This window comes from Neopsephotus bourkii, unplaced genomic scaffold, assembly GCF_033783945.1.
Source record: "Neopsephotus bourkii isolate Nb327-2 ecotype Australia unplaced genomic scaffold, CSIRO-AGI_Nbou_v1 NB_719, whole genome shotgun sequence".
Lineage (NCBI taxonomy): Eukaryota > Metazoa > Chordata > Aves > Psittaciformes > Psittacidae > Neopsephotus > Neopsephotus bourkii.
Genome location: NW_026901218.1, coordinates 2329426 through 2353921, shown reverse-complemented (window position 1 = coordinate 2353921; position 24496 = coordinate 2329426). Strand labels below are relative to the sequence as shown.

At 41.5% G+C, this 24496-nt stretch overlaps 1 protein-coding gene across 3 annotated transcripts in view; it reads right to left on the bottom strand.

Annotated features, from left to right (window-relative positions):
* PTPRG (protein tyrosine phosphatase receptor type G) overlaps positions 1 to 24496 on the bottom strand; it is a 404332-nt gene that overhangs the window by 24168 nt on the left and 355668 nt on the right. For all 3 annotated transcript variants that reach the window (XM_061354220.1, XM_061354222.1, XM_061354221.1), the window contains exons 15-16: positions 15204 to 15295; positions 2816 to 2907 (exon numbers count right to left, since the gene is read on the bottom strand). In XM_061354220.1, coding sequence (XP_061210204.1) covers positions 2816 to 2907; positions 15204 to 15295 — 184 coding nt within the window. The remainder of the gene's footprint in view (positions 1 to 2815; positions 2908 to 15203; positions 15296 to 24496) is intronic.

Genomic DNA, 24496 nt, shown 5'->3' with positions numbered 1-24496 from the left:
TACTTTCCAAAGCAGGATTGGCGAGTTCAAAGTCCTTTATTCCTCTGCACATGAAACACTTCCTAAGCACGTTCACAAAATATTTAGCTGTAATTACAGCTCATTTTAAGAGGATGAGGGAGTATTCACACCATTTACTTTCAAAGAAGTCTTCTTCATGCAAAAAACAACTCAACACAACCCACAACATGCTGCCAAAAACACAGGAAGAGACTCACACCAAAAACTAGCAACAAACACATGGCAAACGTTTACCTTCTACATTGGGCAGAGTATGTGTGTGCCCAGCTTGGTCTCCTCCTTCACAGGTTCCACCAGAAACCTCCTGACACAGGAATTTCTGAAAGGATTTTTGATCCTTTTTCCTTAAAAACACTCTGTGCACTGCCTATCTTTGGGAAGATTGATTTATTCTGTAGTATTGATCACATTTTTTCAGCACCTTCTTGTCATCCCCTTCTCTTTACTTTTAGATATAAAAAGCAGTCTGTATGACTGCAGAACCTAATACCTCATTTCAGAAGTTCCCCAGGCATGACATGGCTGTGGTACTTTGCACCTAAGGCTAGCAGCCCTGTAATACTGGATTTTCTGTTTCAGCTGGAATCCTGCTGTTTCTCCATAAAACATTAGCTAAGTCTTCACTGTAGCTGGCAGATACAATTCCAGCACATAGACCATAGCTGGATATGACCGGACATGAGAAGTTACACTGCTAGCTGCTTCCAATGAATACTGTATAAATGTAACCTCAGGGTCCTCTACCCCTCAGCTGCTTTCAGAACTGGTATTCTCATCTCTGAGTCAGTTTAGGCACTTGAGAAACATTCTACCTACAGGCTCTGTGAAAAACCCCAGGTTTCACTCTTCTGTCCTATCACTGTGAACCATAAGGAAGAAAATCAGGCCCACAAGGCATCGGCAGGACCCAACATAAGCAATGAAAGGGAGCTGGATGATTCACCAGACAGGGATTGTCTTGTTCCTGTTCCTCCTCCTTACTCCAGGAGGAGATTTCATTTACTCTTTAGGCAGCCAGGACCTCAGCTGTGGAGAAATACATCTGGAGCAGCTATACTGACTTCAAAAGACGTGCTCCAAATCTTAAGCCAGCACGGAGAATAGGACTTGGCATGTGCAGTGCTATCGGAGTTTAACTTCTCCTTAGAGGGGACCTTGTGCTCCCCAAAACAGGATTAGCCAGCCAAAGCCATCTCTCCCACTGGCTGCCACAGCATGGCACTTGCAGCAGGGAGCTCCAGAAGGAAAGGAAAAATAAGGCTATTAGAGCAATGTTTTTCTTTGCTAAAACACGGGCAGAAGGTGTCCAACATTTGTTAATAGCAGTGATTTTGTGACAGCTGAAGCAAAGCCCGCTTAAAGCCAGCCCAAGTTTACAGATGTGTTGCTGATTATTTTGAATAATTAAATGGTGTAAAACCCAGTGGTGACGAATAGCACTGGGGTCGCAATTCATAAATAATTGAGAAGAGTGAGTCGCATTTGATCATCCTGATCAAATTCTACTCTCTGGAGAATAAATGTTTGTCCTGAATACCATCAACATTGTTAAATGCCTCAATATTCCTGCTCAGCCATCCAGCCAGCAGTCAATTGAACTAAATCACTTTAACACCTTCCACATTTGCCTTCCTCATGAATACAAAATGTTTCTAACATACACAATGGTTTTTGAGCATCAGACAAAGCAGCCACTCTTTATAGACAGTAACCAAACAGCAACAATAAATGTTTTAAATGATCCCATTAAAAACAATTCCTACATACAGTCTTGTCTTTACTGCACTAAGTGAAGAAGCTGTAGATATTAGGCCACCTATTTTGGTTCATTGCCTTGTTTGTAAGCGGAGCTGCCTCTCTGATTCACATGCAGCACACAAATACACTTCCTTTTGCTGGTGGGGAAGCCAGTGGCACAGCTCTCTGAAATTTCCTGCAGCTCCTCCTGCTTCTCAACACTTCCTATGCCTAAAAACTTCCCAGATAATCCTGACTTGTGCTTATTAAAGCCTGATTCTGCAGCCCGTTCTCATGCTGTGATGTTTACTATGCTTGTACAATAATGGATCTGGTAACCCAGAGGTGGAAATTGCTTTCACCTCACTGGAATTACCTCCAGTTTATTGCAGATTTGCAGGTCAAAATCTGTCCTAAACAGGTAGTAAGATGCTTACTTTAAAATATTCACACTGGGTAAATACTGCCAGCTAAATCCTGAAGCCTTTCTCCTTGGTTTTGCTGGAAACTGATGACTTTAACAGTAATCTTTCCTGGCTGAACAGAACATGAACAAGGACTCCAGGAATGGACCCACAGTTTGGGTTTTCACGAAAGACCAAATTCTATCACTCTTACTCACAGTAAGCGCTATTTGACATCTTTTGGGTTGCTCAGGCAGTGACTTCTCAGTGTGACTAAGAGGAACATATTCTGGGCCAAAAAGAGTAAAACAAGCTCCAGATTGTAAGAAAAACTTAGACTTACAAACAACTGCTTGAAGCTTCAATGTCGTTCCTGGGAGATTGCAGGCAGCTTTTCCTGTCTAATAAAAACTTAGGAGGGTGCCTCCTTAAAGGCACCTAATCTGTGGTGCTTAGAAAGCATCTGTAAATGTCCAGCCTCACACTGGTCATACTTGGTGGCAAATTGGTTATTTCCTCATTTCTTCTGATACATCTGAGCACTGCATTCACCTGACATGACAGCATCACACAGATGTCTCACGGTCTGTAACTGTTAATACATAATTAACTTTAGGAAAACAACGCTTCATTAGTGGATCATTAAATCGTACCTCAAAGTCTTCTGAGAACCCATGCTGGTTATTAGAATACAGCTCACTGATGTGTTTAACGAACTGCTTGACTGGAATTGCTTCCATATCATCTGTAGAAAGAAAGACATATTTAGAGTTGCTATTTGTCTCATACAGAAGACTTCAGGAGAGAAAAAAGCCTTTACTCAGTATCATTTAGATCTGAGTTCCCAGGGGCAGAGCTAGTTCAATATGCAGTAATAAGAAATCTTGATGAATCTGGCCAATTTTGAGGTAAACTCTTTATATTATATTCCTAATTTTAAGCACTGCAATTATGAATACTGAAAGTCTGTTCCCTGGGATGCTAATTTACAAAGTTGAATTGAAATTCAAGGATCATTTAGTTCTTGTTTGCAGTTTGAAAATAGGATGTGGATGGGATGAAGAGGTTTCCTCTCCTTCCACATCGTATTAAAAGAAGAGAGACAAAATATCAAAGTACAGTTGACAATTGCCCCCAGCAAGTTTTCAACAGGCTAAGCAGACACACAAGCTTTTCTCCTGGAAGTTATTAATGTCTTCCTTTTTACACAACGATGGAGAATCCAAATGGACTTAAACTTACTCTTAGAAGAGAACAGGCTACACAGCACCCACACTGATTTGAGTTCTCTCTCATGCTAGACACTATTCATAATACTGAATATGTATGTATTCCACTGGACCATTTGTTCTTGCTCAGCACAGTCCAAATATACCAAATATACCAATAAATCACCCACAGACAGTTTCTTTAAAAGAAAAAGCCAAAGGCTTGAATTGAATTAAAGACAAACAAGACTGTTTTGAGCACCTGGGACGCCGGACAGATTCTAATGAAGCTGGGGTGTAGGATGGCTGCCTTATTCCTCTCTCCTCTCTCAGAAAAGGCCTAGCTAGATGTTGTTATAACCACCACTGCATTTAGAAACACTGTGCTTGCCAAGATTCAGTAGTTCATATTTTCAGTCTGGCATTTAGAAAACATAAATTGCTATACAACTGTGATCACTTTCAGCATGTGAAATAATCTACTGCCTGATGGCTACTGTTGTCTGATTGCATGATTTTATGGCAGTACTCTGGTATTTATATATTCCATTTAATATTCTTCTGAAGATTGCATCCAGTTTATGTTTACTCCCAGTAATTCAGTGGTGTATTTTTGCTCCCATTTTGCAGCCATATGGTTTGGTGCTACAGCTGCATTATAATCTGGATTCTTTTCCTTTTAAACATCTACATTATGATAGAAAAAATCCAAATATTTCTACAGATACTTAGCAAAATTTAACGATAAATAAATAGATGTGACATTTACTGTATTCAGAGTGAAAGATCTTTGGCAGCTAAAACCTCTAAGCTGTCACATATGCTTTTCTTAGCAAAGGGTATGAAGATCTGTATGTGTAAATGAGGTTCTACTTTGGCAAGAATTTTATAGATCCCTGACAATCTGATTTCTTTCCAGCTGATGGCAGTTAATATTGACCATGTCATTACTTCTCAACTCTTATTTTATCAGGTAATGCTCTAAGGTGGCTTTTTGCATCCATTGACGTTTTCAGATTTCAATCAGAACTCTCTTCTATTTTATATGCAAGAGCCAATTGTTCAAGATATGTTTGCAATCTGATCACCTCCCGGTATAGTAATGCTACTTTAATGAACCACATGCTCATTCACTCAATAAATACAGAATTCAAAACATTTGACAAGTGTATACTCATCTTAGCAAAAAGCTGCAGCATGCAGAAATTATGGCACTTTAAGATATTTAATGATAACATTTTGCTATATAATATTGAAAACGTCATCATCTCATAACAACATTCAGATTAATATTTTTGCAGCCAAGACACTTGAATGGAATGACTTATAGGAAGAGTCAATAGCAAGAGCCTGTAAAACAATCTTTCCCTTCCTGAAAAGTAACCCACACATAGTAGATTTCCTTGTGCTGTGATAGCAATTTCATACACTCTCACAAGCAAAGTTCCATAGTCATCATCTGTGGTTTATCCTTGAGTAGTCCAACTCAACTGAGACCACCCCAGATCAAGGATTCACTGCAGCAGACCACTATTGTCAATTCAATTTTGCAGAAGGCAGATTTTAATTTTAATTGTGATCTGTGAGCCAAAAAATACATTAGAGATAACGTGCTCTCTGGTCCACTGAATTCCCACCAATTTCAAGGATGGGTCTGCACCAGAGATCCATGGCAAAATATGGTTAGTTTTCTTTTTATCATCATCACTGCATGGTGGCAGTATGTCTCCACCTTTATAGCTAGTGTTAACTCCCTTCTCTGTTTTTCACTATCCTTTATTGTTTCTCCTCCCTTTTTCCTCTTCTGCATTTTCACTTCTGGTTCCCTCCACAAGCCTTAACCCAATGCAGTTTCTTATTCTATTTGATAAAATGGGCAACAATTAAACATTAAATAAATTAAATAGGAAATACTGTTGTCATATGAGCTCACTGGGAGCTTGATGCTGCTGAAGCTGCTCACAAAGTCAGGAAAACCACACTGGAGCAAATGTAATTATTTCATATTAGGAAGATTAAAATCAGAACTGTAAAAATCAGAAACTCAAATGGAAGGCTTAAGATTTTGAGCTTTCTCTGGGATAACGTGGTCCTACTGACTGTGCAAGGTCTGGCAGCTACTGTGCGGAGGCCAGGCAGAGGCCACCAATTGAGGGTTACCCAGCTCAGGGGGGACAGGCACCCTGCAGACAGGTAGGATGCGGCTGCTTCCCACCTATCCCCTCTTAGCAGCCACAAATAAGTACATGCATGTAAGATATACTCTGCTATACTAACCAGTGAAACAGAAAAGCGTTCAAGTAATTTGGGCCTCTAACTCCAAAATATCCCCCAGGAACACAAATAACATTAGCTGGGGTATATGCATGCTTAGCCACAGGCAGCTGCCAGGCCTCTGGTAAAATACGTTCTAATATACTCACTCAGCACTCCCGAGTGGTATCTGCTCTGAGGTTATCTGAAGATGGCTGTGACCAACAGACGTAGCTAGACGCACAAAAAAAAGACGTAGCTAGACGCTTTTCCTTGCGCTATTGTCAGTCCTAAGGCTTTGGTTAAGCCTTCTTGCCATCTTAAGACAAATAGACTTCAATGACTATAATTCTTTTAGTCGATGGAAGAGATTAATGGGATCCTATAATAGCTAATTAGGAGCTCAGTCGTTCTGAGCATATTCCCTTTTGCACCATATACTTTTTCCCATCTAGAAGCTGAAGTGACATTTGATATTGTCAGTATGATCCTCACATTTTGCAAGACGTACACATTATTCAAAGAGAAGAGGGAACTGTTTCAATAACATACCCTCACCTCTAACACTGTAGATATAATTACAGTTCTGTCTAGCTCGGGTTTAGCCATCTGTGTTATTAGTGTCAATAAAGCAATTCTGGATTTATGTCACCTCAAAATATGAGCTGAATCTGGCACCACAGTAACATACTAACCCTTCGTGTTATGCAGAGAAAGAAGTAATATCAGATAGACAGGGGCATAAGTCTCCAGAACTTTAATATAAGCATATATGTATTTATTATAAATAAGTTGTAATAATATTCTTTATAATCAGACACTACTGAAGCTGAGAGGTGGGGGCTAGGTTTAATTACTATGCTAGCTATTTAACACTTTGGTGCAGTTCCCATCTTCACTTGCTGGTCCCAGACAAGTGCCACAGAGGGGTATCAAAATCATAGAACCAGAGGGCCACAACGTAGGTCATTTCCTGCCACAAAGAGAGCATGGCAAGAAAAAATCTGTGTTTAAAAAAACAGTTGTAGAGGAAAAGCCTTCACTTGCACCTCATTTGTTAAGAAATGGCAGTTGAGAAGGCAGAATACTTAGTACATTCTTAAAGAAGACAGCCACCTTCAAAGGAAACCCAAAATGTATAAAAGCAGTTAAGTTTGAACAGGGTTATATTTAAAGTTTGGATAATTAGTAATCCTACCAGGAAGGATTTCCCCATATCTCTCACTTAATAAACTGCATTTGTAATGTTAAAGCAATAGGGGCCAATTTCAAAAGAAAAATAGGATATTGTACAAGAGATGGTGTTTCCACATAATAAGATCTCAGATTCATTTTGATTCATTTACAGCCTGAGAGCTCACTGGATAATTTAGTGGCATTGGACTGGAATAGATGGATTTGGGTGAGGAATTAATCCAGAAGGTCAAAGCCAAAGTGCTTCCTCATATTATTTTTGTCTAGTTTGAAGTTTAGCAGTTTCTGAAGTCCAGATGTTTGACAAACATGAAGAAGTCTTGGTAAGCAAATTCTCACGTCTTTCATTTGTTGTAAATGCTCTCTGTTCTTCAGCTATTATCTTACCCAGTCACTAAACCCAACATACTTCTTATATCTTACACCTTACTTTCAATGTGAAAGCTCATCCCATTTGTTTGTTAGTGATTGCACTTCAGTCTCTCATTTGCAAAGACACCTGGATTCATGTGCCATAGCTGTCACGTGGCTTGGCCCATCTGCTCCAACAGCAGCCACTTACTGCACTGCTCAGCAAACCTACACCATCCCTTGTGTCTCAGAAGCACCTCCATCAATTCTCAGCATGCACTTCACAGCTGGCTTCAGCCAAAGGACGAGGGGTTTCTCCCACTCCCTTCTCGCTGCCTGCGGGGCTGAGCAGTGAACTGAATCAGCCTGCTGATGTAGCTGATGAGTTTAAGAAAGGATTAATTGATTTGTGGGAAGGGAAAGAAAAATTAGTTGTCAGTGGGGTAGATGGGTTGATTCTACTCATTACATGAAGAATAGTGAAGTGACAGGGACACTGCCCTGTCTGAAGGCAGCACAAACCTGACCTGGCTCATGACAGACATGAAACCAGCGACACTGTTAGTCACATTAACCATGGAGAATCCACTCTCAGTAGCATATCCTCACAGTTTTCATCTTCTGCCAGAAAAGTTTTCCCAATTGGAAAGAAATATCTATCAGTAGGATCACAGGACTGGATTTGGCCTCTTAACTCACTGAAAAATAACAGATCTGACCCATGATTTCTGCAAACAGCTGGAATACCTAGCATCAATATTTAGGATGCTATTACTTAAAACAGAGTCTAATAGCCATTAGGTACAATACAGTTCACAGTGAAGGCTGCAGAGCTACAGCAAAAGCCTGGTTTCACATGCAGCACTGCAGCAGAAATAACCACGTGGAGTGTGATTCCAACAGATTAATTTCCATAATGAGCAATGGGGCACTCATAGCACAGATTTAAACAGGATCTATGCAGCTGTACCACAGCACAGGAGAATGCACACAACACACACTACTAAATGGGGATATGTAAAGCCTAAAATAGGTCTGTGTTTGGTCAGTCTCTAGAGCAGTGAGTGACCATAAAGAATACTGCAAGGATTAATACCATACCTTTAACATAAAATTCTGCCCCAGTAAAAGTTACTGACAAAGTCCTATCAATTCCACTAAGATCAGGTGCCCACCTCTACAGAGAAGCTTAGACAAAACCCTCTAAACCTACAGACAGAGCATATACTCCAAAGTGCACACACTTATAGGGACCAGAAACTTCATCACATGCAGCTCAACTTTTGGCACTGACTGAACCTGAAACGTTTGAGCAGTCAGCTCCACGGCCATATCCTTCCCTAACGTGATGCAAGTACTGGACTCCACGAGCAATTCCACACGTAAAGGAGGGTGGTGCCCAGCTTTCTTCAAACTATTTTAGATTTAATGCATTTGAATTAGACACATTTTTACAGTCAGAGCCTTTAATTCTGCAGTGGACTGGCTTTGCTTGCTTAACTATTTAAAATAATGCAACTGAAGCCACTGTATTTCATTTGGAGTAATTAATTTCCCTGACTGATCCCATTACTTGCTGTATAAAAACCTGCCAGAAATAAAGGAGTAGTTTTATTTGTATAACTTGAGTTATCAATTAATTTGTGGTAAAGCACAGTCATCAAAAAACCCCTTAATATTGAGAATGTGTCTGCTTTCTGTGGAGTAAAAATGTTCTGCATAAATACTAAATAGGCAATACAGCAGGTTTCATTCTAGGAGATCAAACTACCACCTGAAGCCCTTTAAGGCTGGCATCCTCTTGAAGTCACTGACCTCAGTAATTAGGATAAATTATCAATTAAAATAAATAATAAATAAGAGTCGATTATTGGGGACATTATTCCCCATTAATGCTCACACTACTGTAATAGTATGTTTAGGTTAGCTATAAGGAAGAAGTTCTTTACTGTGAGGGTGGTGAGACACTGGTGCAGAGTGCCCAATGAAGGGATAAATGCTCCATCCCTGGCAGTGTTCCAGCCCTGGGTGACATGGTTCTGTGTGAGCTGTCCCTGCCCATGGCAGGGGGGTTGAAACTTGATGATCTTGAGGTCCTTTCCAGCCCAAACCATTCTATGAAGTACTGCTCTTCATATAAAACACCTTTCAAAGTGAAAAGGCACGGAAAAAACCCTTTGAATACATCTGAAAGTCCTGTATAGGTGGGCGTGTTGAAAGAAAACCACAGAAGTTCTTTCAGCAAGGTAATTGCTATCTAGTTGTTCTAATCAAGTCAAATGAACACAAGGGGAGGTTTGTGATAAAGGACAGCACATGAAAAAGCAGAATATGAAAAATCACCTGTGTAATATTGTAGCTACATTCATCTCTCTTGCTTCAAGATTTAATCTACTACAATGCTATTAGCCATGTGTCAGTCAGGAATATGAAGATGTTAATGATAAAATTTTCCATGTGTCAAAATAAGAGCTCAGTTTAAATCTGCTTGTACAAATCTTACATTAGGTTATCATTAATTATAAATGTAACAGCAATACACTTCTTCCCTTTAAGCAAAAACCCAATTCCAGTCCAAGAGGATGAAATAATATGAACTTCCTTTTAGCACAGACATTAAACACGATCTTGTTTGGTACTGCCTGCTAAGGAACACAATTTTAATCATCTCACACATTCCCATCCTCAGGTCTCAGTAATGCCATCAGTTACATACATGCCTTATTAAGCATGCGGAGGTTCAACTCCAGGGCTCTGCACCCCAGTGTGACAGCTCTCAGAAAAGGATCTATCCACATTTCACATGGCCACCATGAAAACATGAGTTAGGGTGATTTAGCCAACTCCCGAACCCTTCACTACAAGTACCATAAATTCCTTAGTGTACTGCAGGAGCAGGGTTGGTAGCAGAGAAAAAGGAAAGTGGATGTTCCCTAAAACACCTTGATATTTTCTTGGCTTCAGAGGACGGCTGTTTGCAATATTGTGTTCATGAATTTAATTGAAGCTGAAGATAGGTACAATTCACAATATGGTGCTGGAACATAAATCCGCAGGGAGCAGAAAGCAGAAATAAAGTCTTAAGCAGCTGAAGAGCACTACCTCTGTGCTCAGCGAAGAGCTTCGTGCCCTTGAGAAATAAGTCCTCAGTTGGAGTTAGCACTTTTCCCTGTACCTTCCCAGTCTCTAGCACAGAGGATCACTGTGCTCACTACACTGTCACTGCAGTGGCCATTGATGTGTCCTGATGTTCTGCTCTTTAGCTCTTGGGGTGAGACAGCTACATCTTAGCAGAAAACAGCACAATACCAAACTTCTGTTGGGAACCTACTTGTCAAATGAGATACCTCTTGTTACAGATCTTAAGAGGAACAGTTTGTTTCAAGGTGGATGCTACCAGGAGATACCAGAAGTCCAGGAGCTGAGCTTGTAAAAGAACACACCAAGTCTAACCATTGCCATTTGTCAGGAAAGGTCCAAGGCAACCATGGTTATTGAGGGAATAAAGAAGGTTTAAAGGGTGATGGCTGCACTGGATTTCACACCCTCACATGACTGCAGGAGGTGGTCAAGACACCTTTTCACTGCAATATAACTGGCTACTCCACTGTTTCCTGGGCTCATGCACTCACACTGAGTCATTCTTGAAGAAGCATGAGAGTTTCTTCACCAGATTCTGCCACTAGTTATTTCATATACACTGTTTATGAACTCCAGTACTAGTTAAAAAAAGAATTTACTGCCATTTAAACCTCAAACTGCACACACCTTCATGCAAGAACTGAGAAGTGCTCCTGCCTTGCTGTCTGGACACAGCTGAAATGACTGGCATCACATCTGAGACATTTTACTTATACTAAAAATGGTAAATATGCTAAATGAATCAGCTGCACTGGCCAGTCATTGTGTTCTTTACGATCCATGTTTCTCTGGACTGTGGTCAAGACTATGCAGAGTTTTGACCTTTGCCACAGAATCAAGCCTCAACTATCTCTGTACTGATCCCATAACAAGTCCTGCTGACATCAGGGCCACATAGTCCATTGTAATGGGTAAGGAACCAGTAAAACCACACCAAGATCCAGAACAATGCACCACCCAAGAGCAGGAGAGCTCTAAAACAAAGGGAAGGAGGAGGATCAAAGTGGAATTTGTGCTAATTCCCCTATTTGAGATCATCTAAGTTGCACAGAGGTGCACTTCTGCACTGCTGATGTGAAGTAGGTCTCATGAAAAGAAGAAAGGAAAACTGGTAAGGGATGTATTTTGTTTTGCAGTGCTGCAAAACATACAGATCTGCAGCTACAATGCTGCTGTTATTCTTACTTACCCAACTCTACCAAAAAGGATCAAGTTCAGAAATGTTTTAACCAGAAACTGACCCAGTTACGGAATAAAAAACCCAAACAGGAATAGGAGCTGGTCTGATGAAGAAGAGATCTTGCCAAGACCAAATATTACAGTGAAGAGAACCAGGCAAAAATGATGTGGATGTGGCCAAACTTAACTGAGTGTGGAGGCAAAGACAGAAGATCTGGAGAAACAATTTTGTGGAGCTGAATGGCAGGGGAGTTTCAGAAATCTGCCATTGATTACAGATGCATTACTGTCAGGCACAAGGCTTGTCTGAGTTTAGATTTATACCTCAGTTGTAATATCCAGCGGGTGACTCGGTTAATGATATCTCCTTTGTCCTGTGTTTCTCCAGATCAAGCAGTGCAGATAATTATGAATAATGATAGTGATTTGGGTCTCAGAGCAAATTTGCACAGATAAGCACACACCTACGGGTGATGTGCCTTCATGCACAATAAGCACACACACCGTGGGAAGTGAAATAGCAAATGGGTAAAATCAAGGCTTTCCAAGAAGACTTTCTTAGATTCTGGACCTGAAAAATTGCACCGTATGCCTATTGCAGGTAGCTGGCAGATTGATTTTACAGTTCACAGACCCGAGAAAACAGCAGGTTTGCCTAAACAAGAGCAGAATGTGGTGCAGAAATAAACACAAAAGCTACCCCTGAGCATGCTGACAAGTCACAGAGCAGAGCGGTGGCATGCAGAGACACCAGTGCTGCTTCTGAAACCTCTCGAGCTGCGTCAGGATGCGGCTGTTCCTGGCTCCCAGACATATGGCAGAGCCACCCCACACCTAAGCCAGGACCAGCCAGCCCAAACCCACTCAGCTTTCTCCAACCAGCAGCTCACTGTGGGCTGTAGATGGGCACTGGCACCTCTACTGAACATCTTCAGACATACTGCTCTAAACTGCCATCAGGGTGGCTGCTTGCTCATAATTGAGAGGAGAAGCTGGTCCACTGAACCACAGGAAGTAGATGGATGGTCCCACGGGGATCTCTTCAAATTTCTTCTGTAAGGATAGGGTTTCACAACCTAACAAGGTTACTTGGAAAAAGTTGCTTTTGTGAAAATGCCACTTCTATTTTGCTTCTAGGATCAACACGGCAAGTAAGACTTTCTCACACCCTCTGGCACCTTCCAGAGGAAGAGTTCAGAGGCTTATCATTTCATCAGTCACATTCAGTTCACAGGAGAATTTTATCATTTAATGTCTTAAGACATTTCAGTGGGCTGCCTATGTGGGAACAGCAGATGACATCAGAGAAGACTGTCATTTAACAACAGGTATACGGGGGAAAACAGGCCTCTTCTACATCTCCAAACAAGGAAAATGTTTAGGAGAGCTTCAAGATCCTTCCAGGCAGTATCCCCCACCTTTGGAAAAAGCAAGCATAGCTGGAATTTATCTCTACTAACTTGGAGCCTCATTACAGACCACCCCTGTACAAGTAATAGTACACAGAGAGAGGCACTTCCAGGTCTGGCTTTTGATGGCCCCACTAGCTTTACCGTCAGTGCCAAGATCTTCAAGTTCATCAGTTTTCTCTCTCTTAAGCCTTTCTGGGCATGATTCAGGTTAAGGCAACTCCATCTGGATGTCTGTATGCAGATGTCTAAATGTCCATTATATTCACAAAAATGTTATTAGATTGGGAATTCGAGGACTGAACTCACCTTTGTATCTGACTAGACTAAACCTCTGTCTAAGGCCCAGTTCTTCATGTGCCTTAGAGCTCATCAGCAGTCTGTAGATATTTAACTACAAAGCTTCTTGAGGTGTCTTGCAGCACTTATTCAGCAGATGCCTTAATCTGCACTGCCTATTATCAGTGGTGAGCATTACCAAGCTTAAGCAGACCACAGTGTGCCCTGCAGTGATGGCAGGCATCATGTCACTCTCAAAGCTGCTGTGGTCCAGCAGCTTGGCTTGCTCTAGTCATGGGAAGATGTCCCCAAAAGGCAATGTTCTTTTCTCAGTCACTTGTCACATGCTGGATCAGCTGCTGGAGAAGCATTAGTGCCTGTGCTGGCCTTATGGGACAATCCACCTGCACGGTTTTAATATAACTTCTTCAGCCTATCTTACAATTGCTATGTATGGCATCCAGTTTTTAACGGACTGACCATCAAAACATCTCTGTGAAACAGGAAAGAACCACTGCCACAACAGCACAGACTGCAGCACGAAAAGACGGAGCTTTCTGCTAGTTTCTTTATCTAAGAAGAACTGTCTCAATTACAGTAAAAAACTACACACTGGCCAAAGACACTTCTCTCTGAAGGTTGACGTTCTCTCCTCCCACTGTTCTGTGCTTGTGACCTGGGTTTTGACACTGCTCTGCACAGAGTCCAGGTTAAATCCACTCTCCCCTTACCCACAAGTTCTAAGGAGCAGTCACTGTGGGACCATTAAACAAACTGCCCAAAGCAACCCCAACAGGGAAGTACTCCTGGTTTTAGAATAAACAGAGCTCTCCAACTCTTCAGGTTATTTTGTGAAAATCCATTGCAGATGGTCTAGGACTAAAACCTCCCATCTCCTGTACCCTAAAGGAGGAGAAGAAGAAGGGAAGTGAGGTGGCCAGGATGTGCGCCTTAGTCTGTCACAGAAAGAAGGCGAGATGATGGCACGTTTTCTTTTCTTTTCAGTGGCACAGCATCAGACTGCAAGGCAAACTGCCAAATGCTTTCTGTAGGAATGTAATAGCTAACCTTTCATATCAGTTCCCATGGGTACTTTGAAATACTCCTTCTAGAAAGAAGTCACACATGTCTGCTGAAGAAAAGCAAGGAAAATATAAGTGGGTTCTCTCACTTTTGTAGGAAACATGTTTCTTCTGTGTCTCAGAGATGGGTTTTGGGAAAATGAATCTAATTAGCTGCAGACTGAATCCTAGGCCAATGACACGAATTACACAATGACAAGGAAACTTCAAACACCTTGAAGCAACAAGTACAAGCATTTGACAGGCTGGGGTCAATACAACATTTTGGGTATCTTAACTCTGCCAGGAGAACTGATCCACATCAAACACAGCAGCAGCTGCAAAGGCCGCTGTAACGCTAAGCTGTTCTCTGTCACCACAGCTTACAGGGAGCTGGATCCTGCTTTTAATAATTCCCAGGGGAAATGCCTCATGAAGAGAGAATAGTGCTAAACTGTGCTTTCAGCTTCCCTCTTGGTATAGCCAAGGTGAGAATTTAACCCATGGTAACTTGATTAATATCAAATTAACAGATGGCTTTGGATTTTCCTTAGGATCCCTGTGTTCTGTTTTGCTCCCTGAGACCCAGCAGACAGCACCTCTGTACACACTGGAAGTGGGGGGCAAGTTCCCCTGTCTCAGAAGAGAGCTGCATATCTCATCCACAACCTGCCCTGATACAGCAGCTGATTATCACAAGCCTTAGTGGCTTTAAGAAGTGTTGCTCCTGTTTTTGACATTTTACAAAGGTTATCCTGAAATTGTGCATTAAAATGATGTGGGAGATGTAGAAAAATACAGCACTGGCACTCAAAGCTCCATTGCAATGCACCTTGAATTAAATGAAGCAGCACTGATACAACAAATTTCTATCAAAACCCCATGATTTGTCACAAACACAATCTTCTTTATGTAATAAAAACAGACTCCAAGCATCACAAACACAGAAGATTAAGCCTGTCTTACCTGGGATAGGTATAATGGGAATGCTTTCATTGGGGACCACACGAGGGGAACTGCTGTCCTCCACATAGAAATGGGCAGTCTGAAAACACTTTCTGCCAAAGGAAAAAGAACAAAAAAAAGAGACTCAGGGTGTGGAAAGCTGCCCTCTGAGAAAATAGCCAAAAACTTTCTCACATGTTTTGCTTCTCCATTTCTGCCCCATCCTTTCAAATACTGTATTTTAAAAACATCAATGTGTGAAAACATTTGTGCCTTTTCTACAATTACAACCCTAATTCCAGATTCTGGGTGCTCCAATTCATTGACATCTGACAACCACCCATCAGAAATGCCTCTGTATATTATTGCTTCAGTATTGCTAACTGAATATGAAATTAGTTGCAAAACAGGTTTCAAATACATCATTCAGAAAGAAACTCTGCACACAAGAAACATATTCAGCATACAGTTCAAGCCAAAATACACTTAAAGCGCTAACATTTCCAGGGAAAATACACTTACTGTAGAAGTTTCTGCGATGCAACAACCAACAGGCAGTAATACAGCATCTGTAACTGCTGCATGTCATGCTGTTCTGCTATGAAAGTTATCCTTCAAATATTAAAGCTACTTTTTTGTTACCAATAAAGCCATATAACCCTCATCCCATCCCCATCCTGCAAACTTGTATTACATATGCTGCTACAGTTAAATGCAATAGACACTTAGCTTGGGCCCCAGGACTGATCTCTGAAAAGGCCTATAAAGAACAGCAAAACTTAAATCCACCTGAGTTTTTCTTTTTACCTGTATTTAATGCAAAGCAGAGAGCACAAGCTGGTCATCACAGAAAAGGTACTGAGCAGAATAACATCAAGGGATCCGAGGAGACTCTGCATGGTGATGTTAACTGAGGCAGGGTTTTCCAACACCAGCGTCACTGCTCATTGCTGACTTAATGAGCTGCTTGAGGCTGGAACTGAATATTTAATGAGTCCTGTTTGGTGTGAGCAGCTATTGTGGCAGGAGAGGGGTCTGCTCTCATCTGTTGGGGTGCTTCACAATAGCTTCCCATTGCAGAAATATCCCCCTCATTGCAGCCCTTAATGATCTGCTCCTCAATACCAAGTTTTCAGCTTGCCTTCCGAGCTGTGCCTTTTGACAAGTTACTGGTTCCTGTGCTGGAACATATTTGCATGTAGTGCCTTGTAAGTTTGTGCCTCGCAGTCTGCAAGTCTGTAATACAGGCATTGTGCTTTCCATGCAGAGCCCACTTTGCTGACTTTGTCAAAGTAATTTGCGCTTCCTTTGTTTTCAAGATCCATACGTGCCAGAGAGCAAAAAAGTCACTGGAAATCAAACCTCTCCCTTAGGCAAAATCAGAACCTAAAATAACCATTGGTGCTTGCTTCCTATGCATTTGTACTTTCTACTGCACAGTCACAGTGCTTTATAACACACATGCTATGGCAGCACAAGTACAACTTAAGACAATACCGAAGGAGGAGAGAACGGATTTCACAGCATGGAGTAATTGTCTCGGAGCAGCTTTCTATTTTCAAGACACGATGTCTTTCATTGTACTCAAGTTATTTATAATAGTGAGTATGTTTTTGTTAAGAAACACCATAAGGTGAATTCACACACGGGGATGCAAGATGTTCAATAGTCTCACACCATTTAAAAACATCAGTTGAACTCCCCCCCAACCCTTCTTGCTCCCTGTTCTCTATTTTCTCTTCCTTTGGCAGCCTTTATTTTGGACAATGCACACCCTGGGGGCACGCAGCGGAATAAATCAGTCACACATAAAGAAGAAACTATGAATATGAAACAGGCAAAATGTTCCTGATTTTGATATATTTGGGGCTCTTTCCCTTGAGTCAATACTACAAAAATCCTTGAACAGCTTCTCCTGGTAATGAAGGCCTTAAGAAGGTGTTTGATGAAAAGACAAGACCTTTACGCAGGGATTTATAGGAAGTGTTTAAGCTGATGATACTGAAGAAAAGCACGTATTTTTTGTTAATTTGTTATTTTATACTCTGAGAGGCTCTGATAGGCTGGCATTATGGGGTTTTTTATGCAGCCATAAGACAGCTTTTTCTTAATAGCCTCAAAACATGCAATAGTGTTAGATAATGACATTGTGATATTGTAAGGCCCACGATGGCAATAGCTGAATACCCAGTCTAGCATATCTCTGCTGAGCACAATGCCAGAATAACAATGTTTTAAATGAATATTTCACATAGTAAAGTTTGCTCCAATCATTAATGTCATTAACAATTCTGTATTTTATTCCGGGAAGACTTTCTGTAGCTGTTTTGAAAAGGCAGTCACCGTGGAATTTAACTAAAGGTTTCATCAAGTCACAAACATCACACTAAAATAGACTCATTTTATGTATATACATACATAATGCAGCATGTTCACTACTTTACAGTACTGGATATTGGCACGTTAGGTGAAGACATGCCTCTCAAATGCTTTTTTTTACACCCTTGCTCGTAATTGCTGTAAGTATGCCAAGTTTAGCCTCTACAGCTGAGCTCACTGTGCACTGCCCACCGCATCTCTGTCCTGGTAACTCCCTCCTTGTCTCAGGGGCTCTCATGACAGCAGAAGGCAGCACTGTTAGGACTATGCAGGCTTTAACTTCAGGGCAGGATAAAGCAGAACAGTCTTTACAAAAGCTTTTACAATGGGTTTTACAAACTCACTGGATGAATTCTCCTGCAAGTTCTGCTTATTGGGTCTGTGTTCTACTCCTGCATCTCTCCTCTGCACAGCTCCGGAGGGAGCACACATCTTGGGGCATCAGGCAGATGCCTCCAGGTCCCCAGTTTGGGATAACATCCATTTTTCCCAAGTGAGGAAATGCCTGGGCCCAAGAAGAGCCTTTTGCAAACTCTTGTCTAGTCTGTAGTAATAAATACCGATAGCTGGGATCAAGGCCACTAAAAGGCATTTTGGACAATTTAGTATATGTCTTCTGCCCCCTTTTAGGATGCTCCTTTCTATCCCTTGGCATTTCCCCTACCCATTACCTTTCCCTCGGTATACAAACCCTAAGTGGCAGTAGTTGCTAAGGCTACAAGAGGCTGCAGTAAACCTCTGTGCTATATGGGGAGGGCCGGATAAAAAGATGAGAGCAGAAAATTGCTTATTTTGAGTCACTGGAGAAGCAGCCATGGAGAGAGGTGGGAGTGGATGCAGGGCTAGACAAGGTGCAAGCCTACAACTATTTTCCATGAGAGCTTCAGCCTGTAGCTTTTAACCCTGGTGTGTGTACCTGAGTGCAGGTGTGCCCATTTGCTCGAGAAACCAACACCATAATAGGAAGAAAATAACACATTTGTTTCTGATGGAAGCAGCCCTTAATGAATGAGCAACTGGGATCTGTCAATGCTATAAATGATCATAAAGTCTTCACAACTGAAACACCGATTTTAGACTGATTCTTGCATTTCTGCAGCACTGGTTGTGGAACAGCAAATCTCAGCCTTGATTTCACTTCCAGAAGATTTCAGAGAACCCACATCTTTTCTGTGAAATACCAAAGAGTCTGTTGTCTCTGAAACACGCCTGTGTGCAGCAAAGCACACCGTTTTCTCTAGCCCCATATGTTTTTTGGCTCTCTTTCTCTGGGGTACAATAACTGTGTGAGATTGTGGTGATCAGCCACACAGTTGTCACATATGGACTGAAATGCAGAAAGTAAAAGATTAGCATCTCCCTGGAGAAGGAGCAGAGGCAGGGGCTGGAAAGCAAAGACAACACGAGGGAGAGCATCCCCCTACCCAGAATCTTTTGCAGAGATACTGGCAGTGATTTATTAAAGCAAACTATCAGGATGCAAAGTCCAGAGCAGCAGCACCTTATTATCAAGCTGAAAGCATAAAAATATGCCAAGAGATGGTCTTGATTAGCTGGGTTAAATGCCTGTTCCATCTCTGCTGAGCAAAATACCAGATTAGCTTCTGTAGAAGAAGAGATGCCTCGTGAGATTCTGACACTCAAAACAGGTTTTCTTGGTTATTAGTTAATAAACCTCAAGCAGCTCCTCCTTTATACTCACTGAAAAGCAAGAGGAAGAACCAGATCTCATAATGGCCTGAAAGCATTGACGCATTTTATTTTCATGTAGAAGATAGCACTTTTGTGTTTCGTTAATAGTGCCTCCAATACAAAACACACTGCGTGCACTGCAGTCTATGAGAGTGCTGGGAATAGCTCTGAGGGCAGAGTTTGGCCTTTACTCCTCCATACTCTGTCTAGCAGAGGCAGCATCTCTTGATCTGTAATGACAGGCAGCGGATCTACACTGCTATGGAGGCAGGGAGAGAAGGAGTAAGGGATTACTGAGGAGAGGCAAGTGATTGCCTCCATAGCAGCTAGCTGAAACCACCAGGTCAGTGGCTGAACAGAGGCAAAATCAAAGCGGAATGCTCTACTTTGTGGGGACACCCAAGAGCTGTGTCCTGCCTTACACGCTGAAGTGACTGGCACATTCATTGCTCCCTTTTTCATTAGGGATCCACTCCTTTCAGGCATTTCTGTTGGCTGGAGTAGTGTGTATCCCTTCTCCAGGACTAGCCAGATTTATACTAATTTATTTCTGTAATAGCATCTGGGAGCTGTAAGCTCCTGGTATCCTGCAACTACTCTCTTCTTGGTCATTACCTCCTAAAGCACAACCAGTCTGGGGGCAGATGGCTTGAAAGGGTCCTGAAGGCCTATTCACTACTCTCAGAGCAGGCAAACCTTGTTCTCTGGCCATCTTTCCTCCAGAAACAGCCTCCCATAGACATCAACTCTGCTGAATGTCATTTATTAGTGAAGAGGCCAATAGTCCCAGCAGTCACCTTACTTTCACACGCTATCCTTAGCTGGCAGACAGGAGTCAAACCAGGATCTGTAATGGACCTCTACACCAGGCTGCACAGGATATGGCTTAGTCTTTATCAAATGCAACCTGGACACACATTCATTCATCATACTCCTCCATCACAGAGCAGGGGGTGTCTGCAAAAAACTCCCAAAGATCCAAAGACAGGAAACGATTCTTTTCACTACCTCTGTGCATTCATTCACACTTTCAATAGAAGAAAAGATGCTTCAGATTGTCATTGAACTGTTTTGCATGTTTTCCAGGAGACACAATTAAGACTGGTTTCTGCTGGCACCAAGAATCAGAGTATGTATGCAGTCAAGTGTACTTGTAACACATGGCTCTGCACTTTAAACTAGCTTCACTATTCCTTGGCAAACATTTGTCACTGTCAGAATTGGCAATGACTCCTCAGAAAAGAGCTACAGACTACGGAACAACAGAAGCGCTGCAAATCACGACCATGTCACCAGCAGAGCAGTGGCTGGGAGCCTGGACAACAGCTGTCTGCATTCTGCACTGCTCTAGCTGGGGTCATCAGTCACTGATTTTTATGAGCAATAAAACTGACTCAAGCGTTAAGAAGAAAAAGAGAAGAGAAAACCACATGAAAAACCTGGTCTTATGAATATGAATAAGCGACCAGCATGGAGCAGTGATATTACGTTCATTGTATCAGAGGGGCATCTGCATTTACTCTTTTTTTGGCCAGAAAATGGCTTATATTGCCCCAATTTTCTACAATTATTTTCCTTCCCAGGTCTGAAAGCTTAATGATCAGAATTCAAAAGCTGAGTTATAAAAGAACCTATGCTACGCTGGAGCAGTAACGCAGTGAGGGCTGACCGAACCTGAGCTACGGGAGGATATACAAAGCAGGAATGCATAAAAAACAGAATAAAGGAAAGCTGAAAAAGGAGGAAAATTTCCCTACAATGATGCTGATTCTCCTGCGTATCTTTCCTGAAGACAATTCGCCTTTTCCCTCCGAAGCAATTTCTGCCTGTAATCCTTTGAGCAGTGTTAAGCATCATGCAGATATGATAACTGGAGAGGTCTAGATGGCACAGGGTTAGGTTTTTCAGGAGTTCACAGTCTGTCAATCCATTGGCATCCTTTCCCAGACAGAACAGTCGAAAGTAGACTGCCCCTTTCAGGGGACTTCCTCTGGGCAAGGAGAAACACTTTTTCACATTAGTGAGTTGTTGCACAACCACATAGCCAAAAGGATCCTGCAAAAGCTAAAAGGACCCAAATAGTAACCACCAGTCCAACCACACATACTTACAAGCACACATTCTGCAGTATCATAGGGAAATAAAAGACAGGAAAAAGGCTGGGAAAAGGCAGATGGAAAAGAAAAGGTGGACAAAGCTTTGAGACAGTATTTGTGATGATTTGTGATCTGTGAACATGCCACTAGTAAAACTGTCCAACTGAAAAACTAATCTGCCAAACAAGACTAGGGATTTCTGATACAGAAAGACAGCTAATTTAAAATTTATGGCCTAAATTTGCCAGCTGACTACACAACTCTCTACAAATTACAAACCTGATCCCCTGAGATCCTATCCTGCACCAGAGACTGGACACCCATTTATACATCACATATACTACTGAACTCAGACATCATACAAGAAACAGTAATTCTTAGGAGGTTATTCAAATAATGAAACAGCTAAGAGATAACAACACACACTAAGATGAGCTGCTTTCAAGCCCTCCCTGCTTCACCAGCTGTGCAACCAGGTGCCCAGTGCAGAAATGCACTTGGACAGCTCTTCAGCTGCAAATTCTAAGTGGATAAATCTTAGTTTAACTCAGCACAAACATTCTCCACGCTTCCTTGTCCCATCTTCCTGGAGTCCCTGGAGAACAGCAAAGGCAATGGTGAAACCTTATTTGCAATGACACTTGGCCCCATAACACTTGGTAGCTAATTACTCTCCTGGTGACCTCTGACAGGGCTAGTAGCATCAGACCTTCCCCTTTGCTTTAATCAATACTCACAACAGCTGTGTTGGATACACTCTGCAATTTTATGGATGACTGAACGGGTTTACTCACAAGTATTTTCTACTGCAAGAGAACAAGCTCCCTGGTTATATGCACTCAAAATTTTAATGTCTTCAGGCAAAAATGTGCTAGAGAAACCTTTAGGTGATATCTTGACACGGCTCCAGAATTAGGCATGGTTTTAAAAAACAAAGGGAAGCCTGATGTATGTATTTTCCTCTCCCTGAGCCAACTATTTAGTTAATGCAACATTCATAACAAAGACTAGAAAATCACAGAGGAAAACAAAGACATGCCTTTTCCAATCAAATGATACCTGAGGCAGTTTCTATAAAATGTGTACTTCCAATGCACTAAACATCATGTAATATTAAAAAGGAGCCTAAAACTTTCTCACAGAAGGAAGCTAAATTTAACTAAGTGAAGAGTTGTTCTGTAATCACAAGAACTGCAGCAATCAATGAAGATTGCCTCTTACTAGAGAGGAGCTTTTAGTAGCACCTCTAAGAACTCAAAATTGGGCATACTTGATATTATCCTTTCAGGACATGAATTCCCATTGGGATGAAACTCAGGAAAGAAGAAAAATGGGGTGGCACACTGGCAGGTTAAAATACAGGGATTTTAAAATTCAAATTTCAATTAATCTGGATTGAAATTGTGTTGCAAGGAAGCCAATCCAGCGATGATCCCACCCAAAACACGACAGCAGAAACGGGATCTCTCTTTAGAACATTCATCTAAATATGTATAATTACTCCCATCTAATTACTCTCAAAATTGAAGAGCCCCGCTCTTTCCTTTGCAAAACTATTCTTTCCTTCCTCTGAATGGCATATCAGGACATTCAATTGACTATTACTTGAGGTATCCCAAGCCACAGCCTGAGACCTAACCATAACACAAAAAGGTGCTAAAAATTCAGGCACCATTTTTGTCTTTGTTTTGATAGTCCTGCCCATGTTCAGGCAGAAAAGCTAGTTTGTTGTATATAATGAAATATAATGAAATACACCCGATGGGAAGCTCCCTCTTTCTCAACAGCCATGTCCACGTGCACCTGGATTAGAGCTGCATGTGAGAACTAGGAAGATTTCCCAACACTGCTGGACATATTTCATGTTTATTTGGGGCCAAGATACAATATTAAAAATGTTATTATTTCTTTTCTCTGGTCATCACTGTGTTTGGAGGGTGGGCTTTTTTCACTGGCCTTATAAAAAGAAATAGCCACTTAAAAATTGTTATGGTCTCTCTGTTAACTCTGTTTAGAAGACATTTAGAAATGGCACAAAGACACCTTTGGAAGCACAGCACAAAGGAAAAGAAAAGAGCAGCTGGCACCGAGAGCAGAGAAGCAAATTATTTAGTACCTGGCAGATAATGAGAACACTGAAAATACACTACTTAATGCTGGTGCTCTGGCAGGGCCATGCACATCACCTCATCATGCTAATACAGACAGACCGGGTGGCAGCCAGCTGGTCCTCCTTCCCCACCCATCTCCCTGAAAGCAAAGATTTGTAAGCTGCCAAATAATAAACTTGGACAGAAGTCTTGAGGATCATTAATCTCACTATCAATCAACCCATTTGGAGATTCGCTTCTTGCTGTCGCTGATGCTAATCTGGTAGTGACTTGAGAGCTCAGGGGAAGCCTGGAGTACGCGTGTCTGAGGAATTGTTTTAATGAGTTTCTTGCATTCAAAGGTTAACAAATGTGACAAGGAAACACAAATAACAGAGACAATAAACTCCCATCCACTGAACCAAACCAACTGAGAAATACCACGTTGTGTATTCTGCTGTGGTATGCTGAGTACATCTCTAACTAGCTCTGTAAAAATACCCGAGTCAGACCCTGGTGACCTAATCTCAAATGCCAGGAGACATGCAGGCGTGTTAGTGTGAGCTCTGCCTGCTCCAATACTCCTTATCTGCTGGGTTAAACACCCTGGGCATAGCTCTGTATTAATAGAGCTATACCACGGAGAAGCAAGTTGTATTCACTGAAGTGATCTTCTGGTTAGATGGGACGATCAGTGTAGCGTGAACATATCCACTGGGGTCCCCTGTCTAAACACAACAGAAACACATCAATTAATACATCAGGATAAAAAGCCCCTGCATTAGTAGGATCCTTCCAATAGCGCTGCATTAAACAGTGCAGTATTTTCTGTGAGAATGCTTCTAAAGAATAAATAGTGCCAACAACAGCAATAATGAGAATCAAATTCCATGATAATTAAAACTTTAAGAAAAATATTAATTAATACCAAAAAAGCAGGAAGCAGTAATAAGCATACATAGGCATAATAAAGACGGACAGAACACAATGTACGTTTTAAATTACCATCTCCACAGACTAGATAAGCCATAAAAAAGATTCTAGAAATATTATAAGC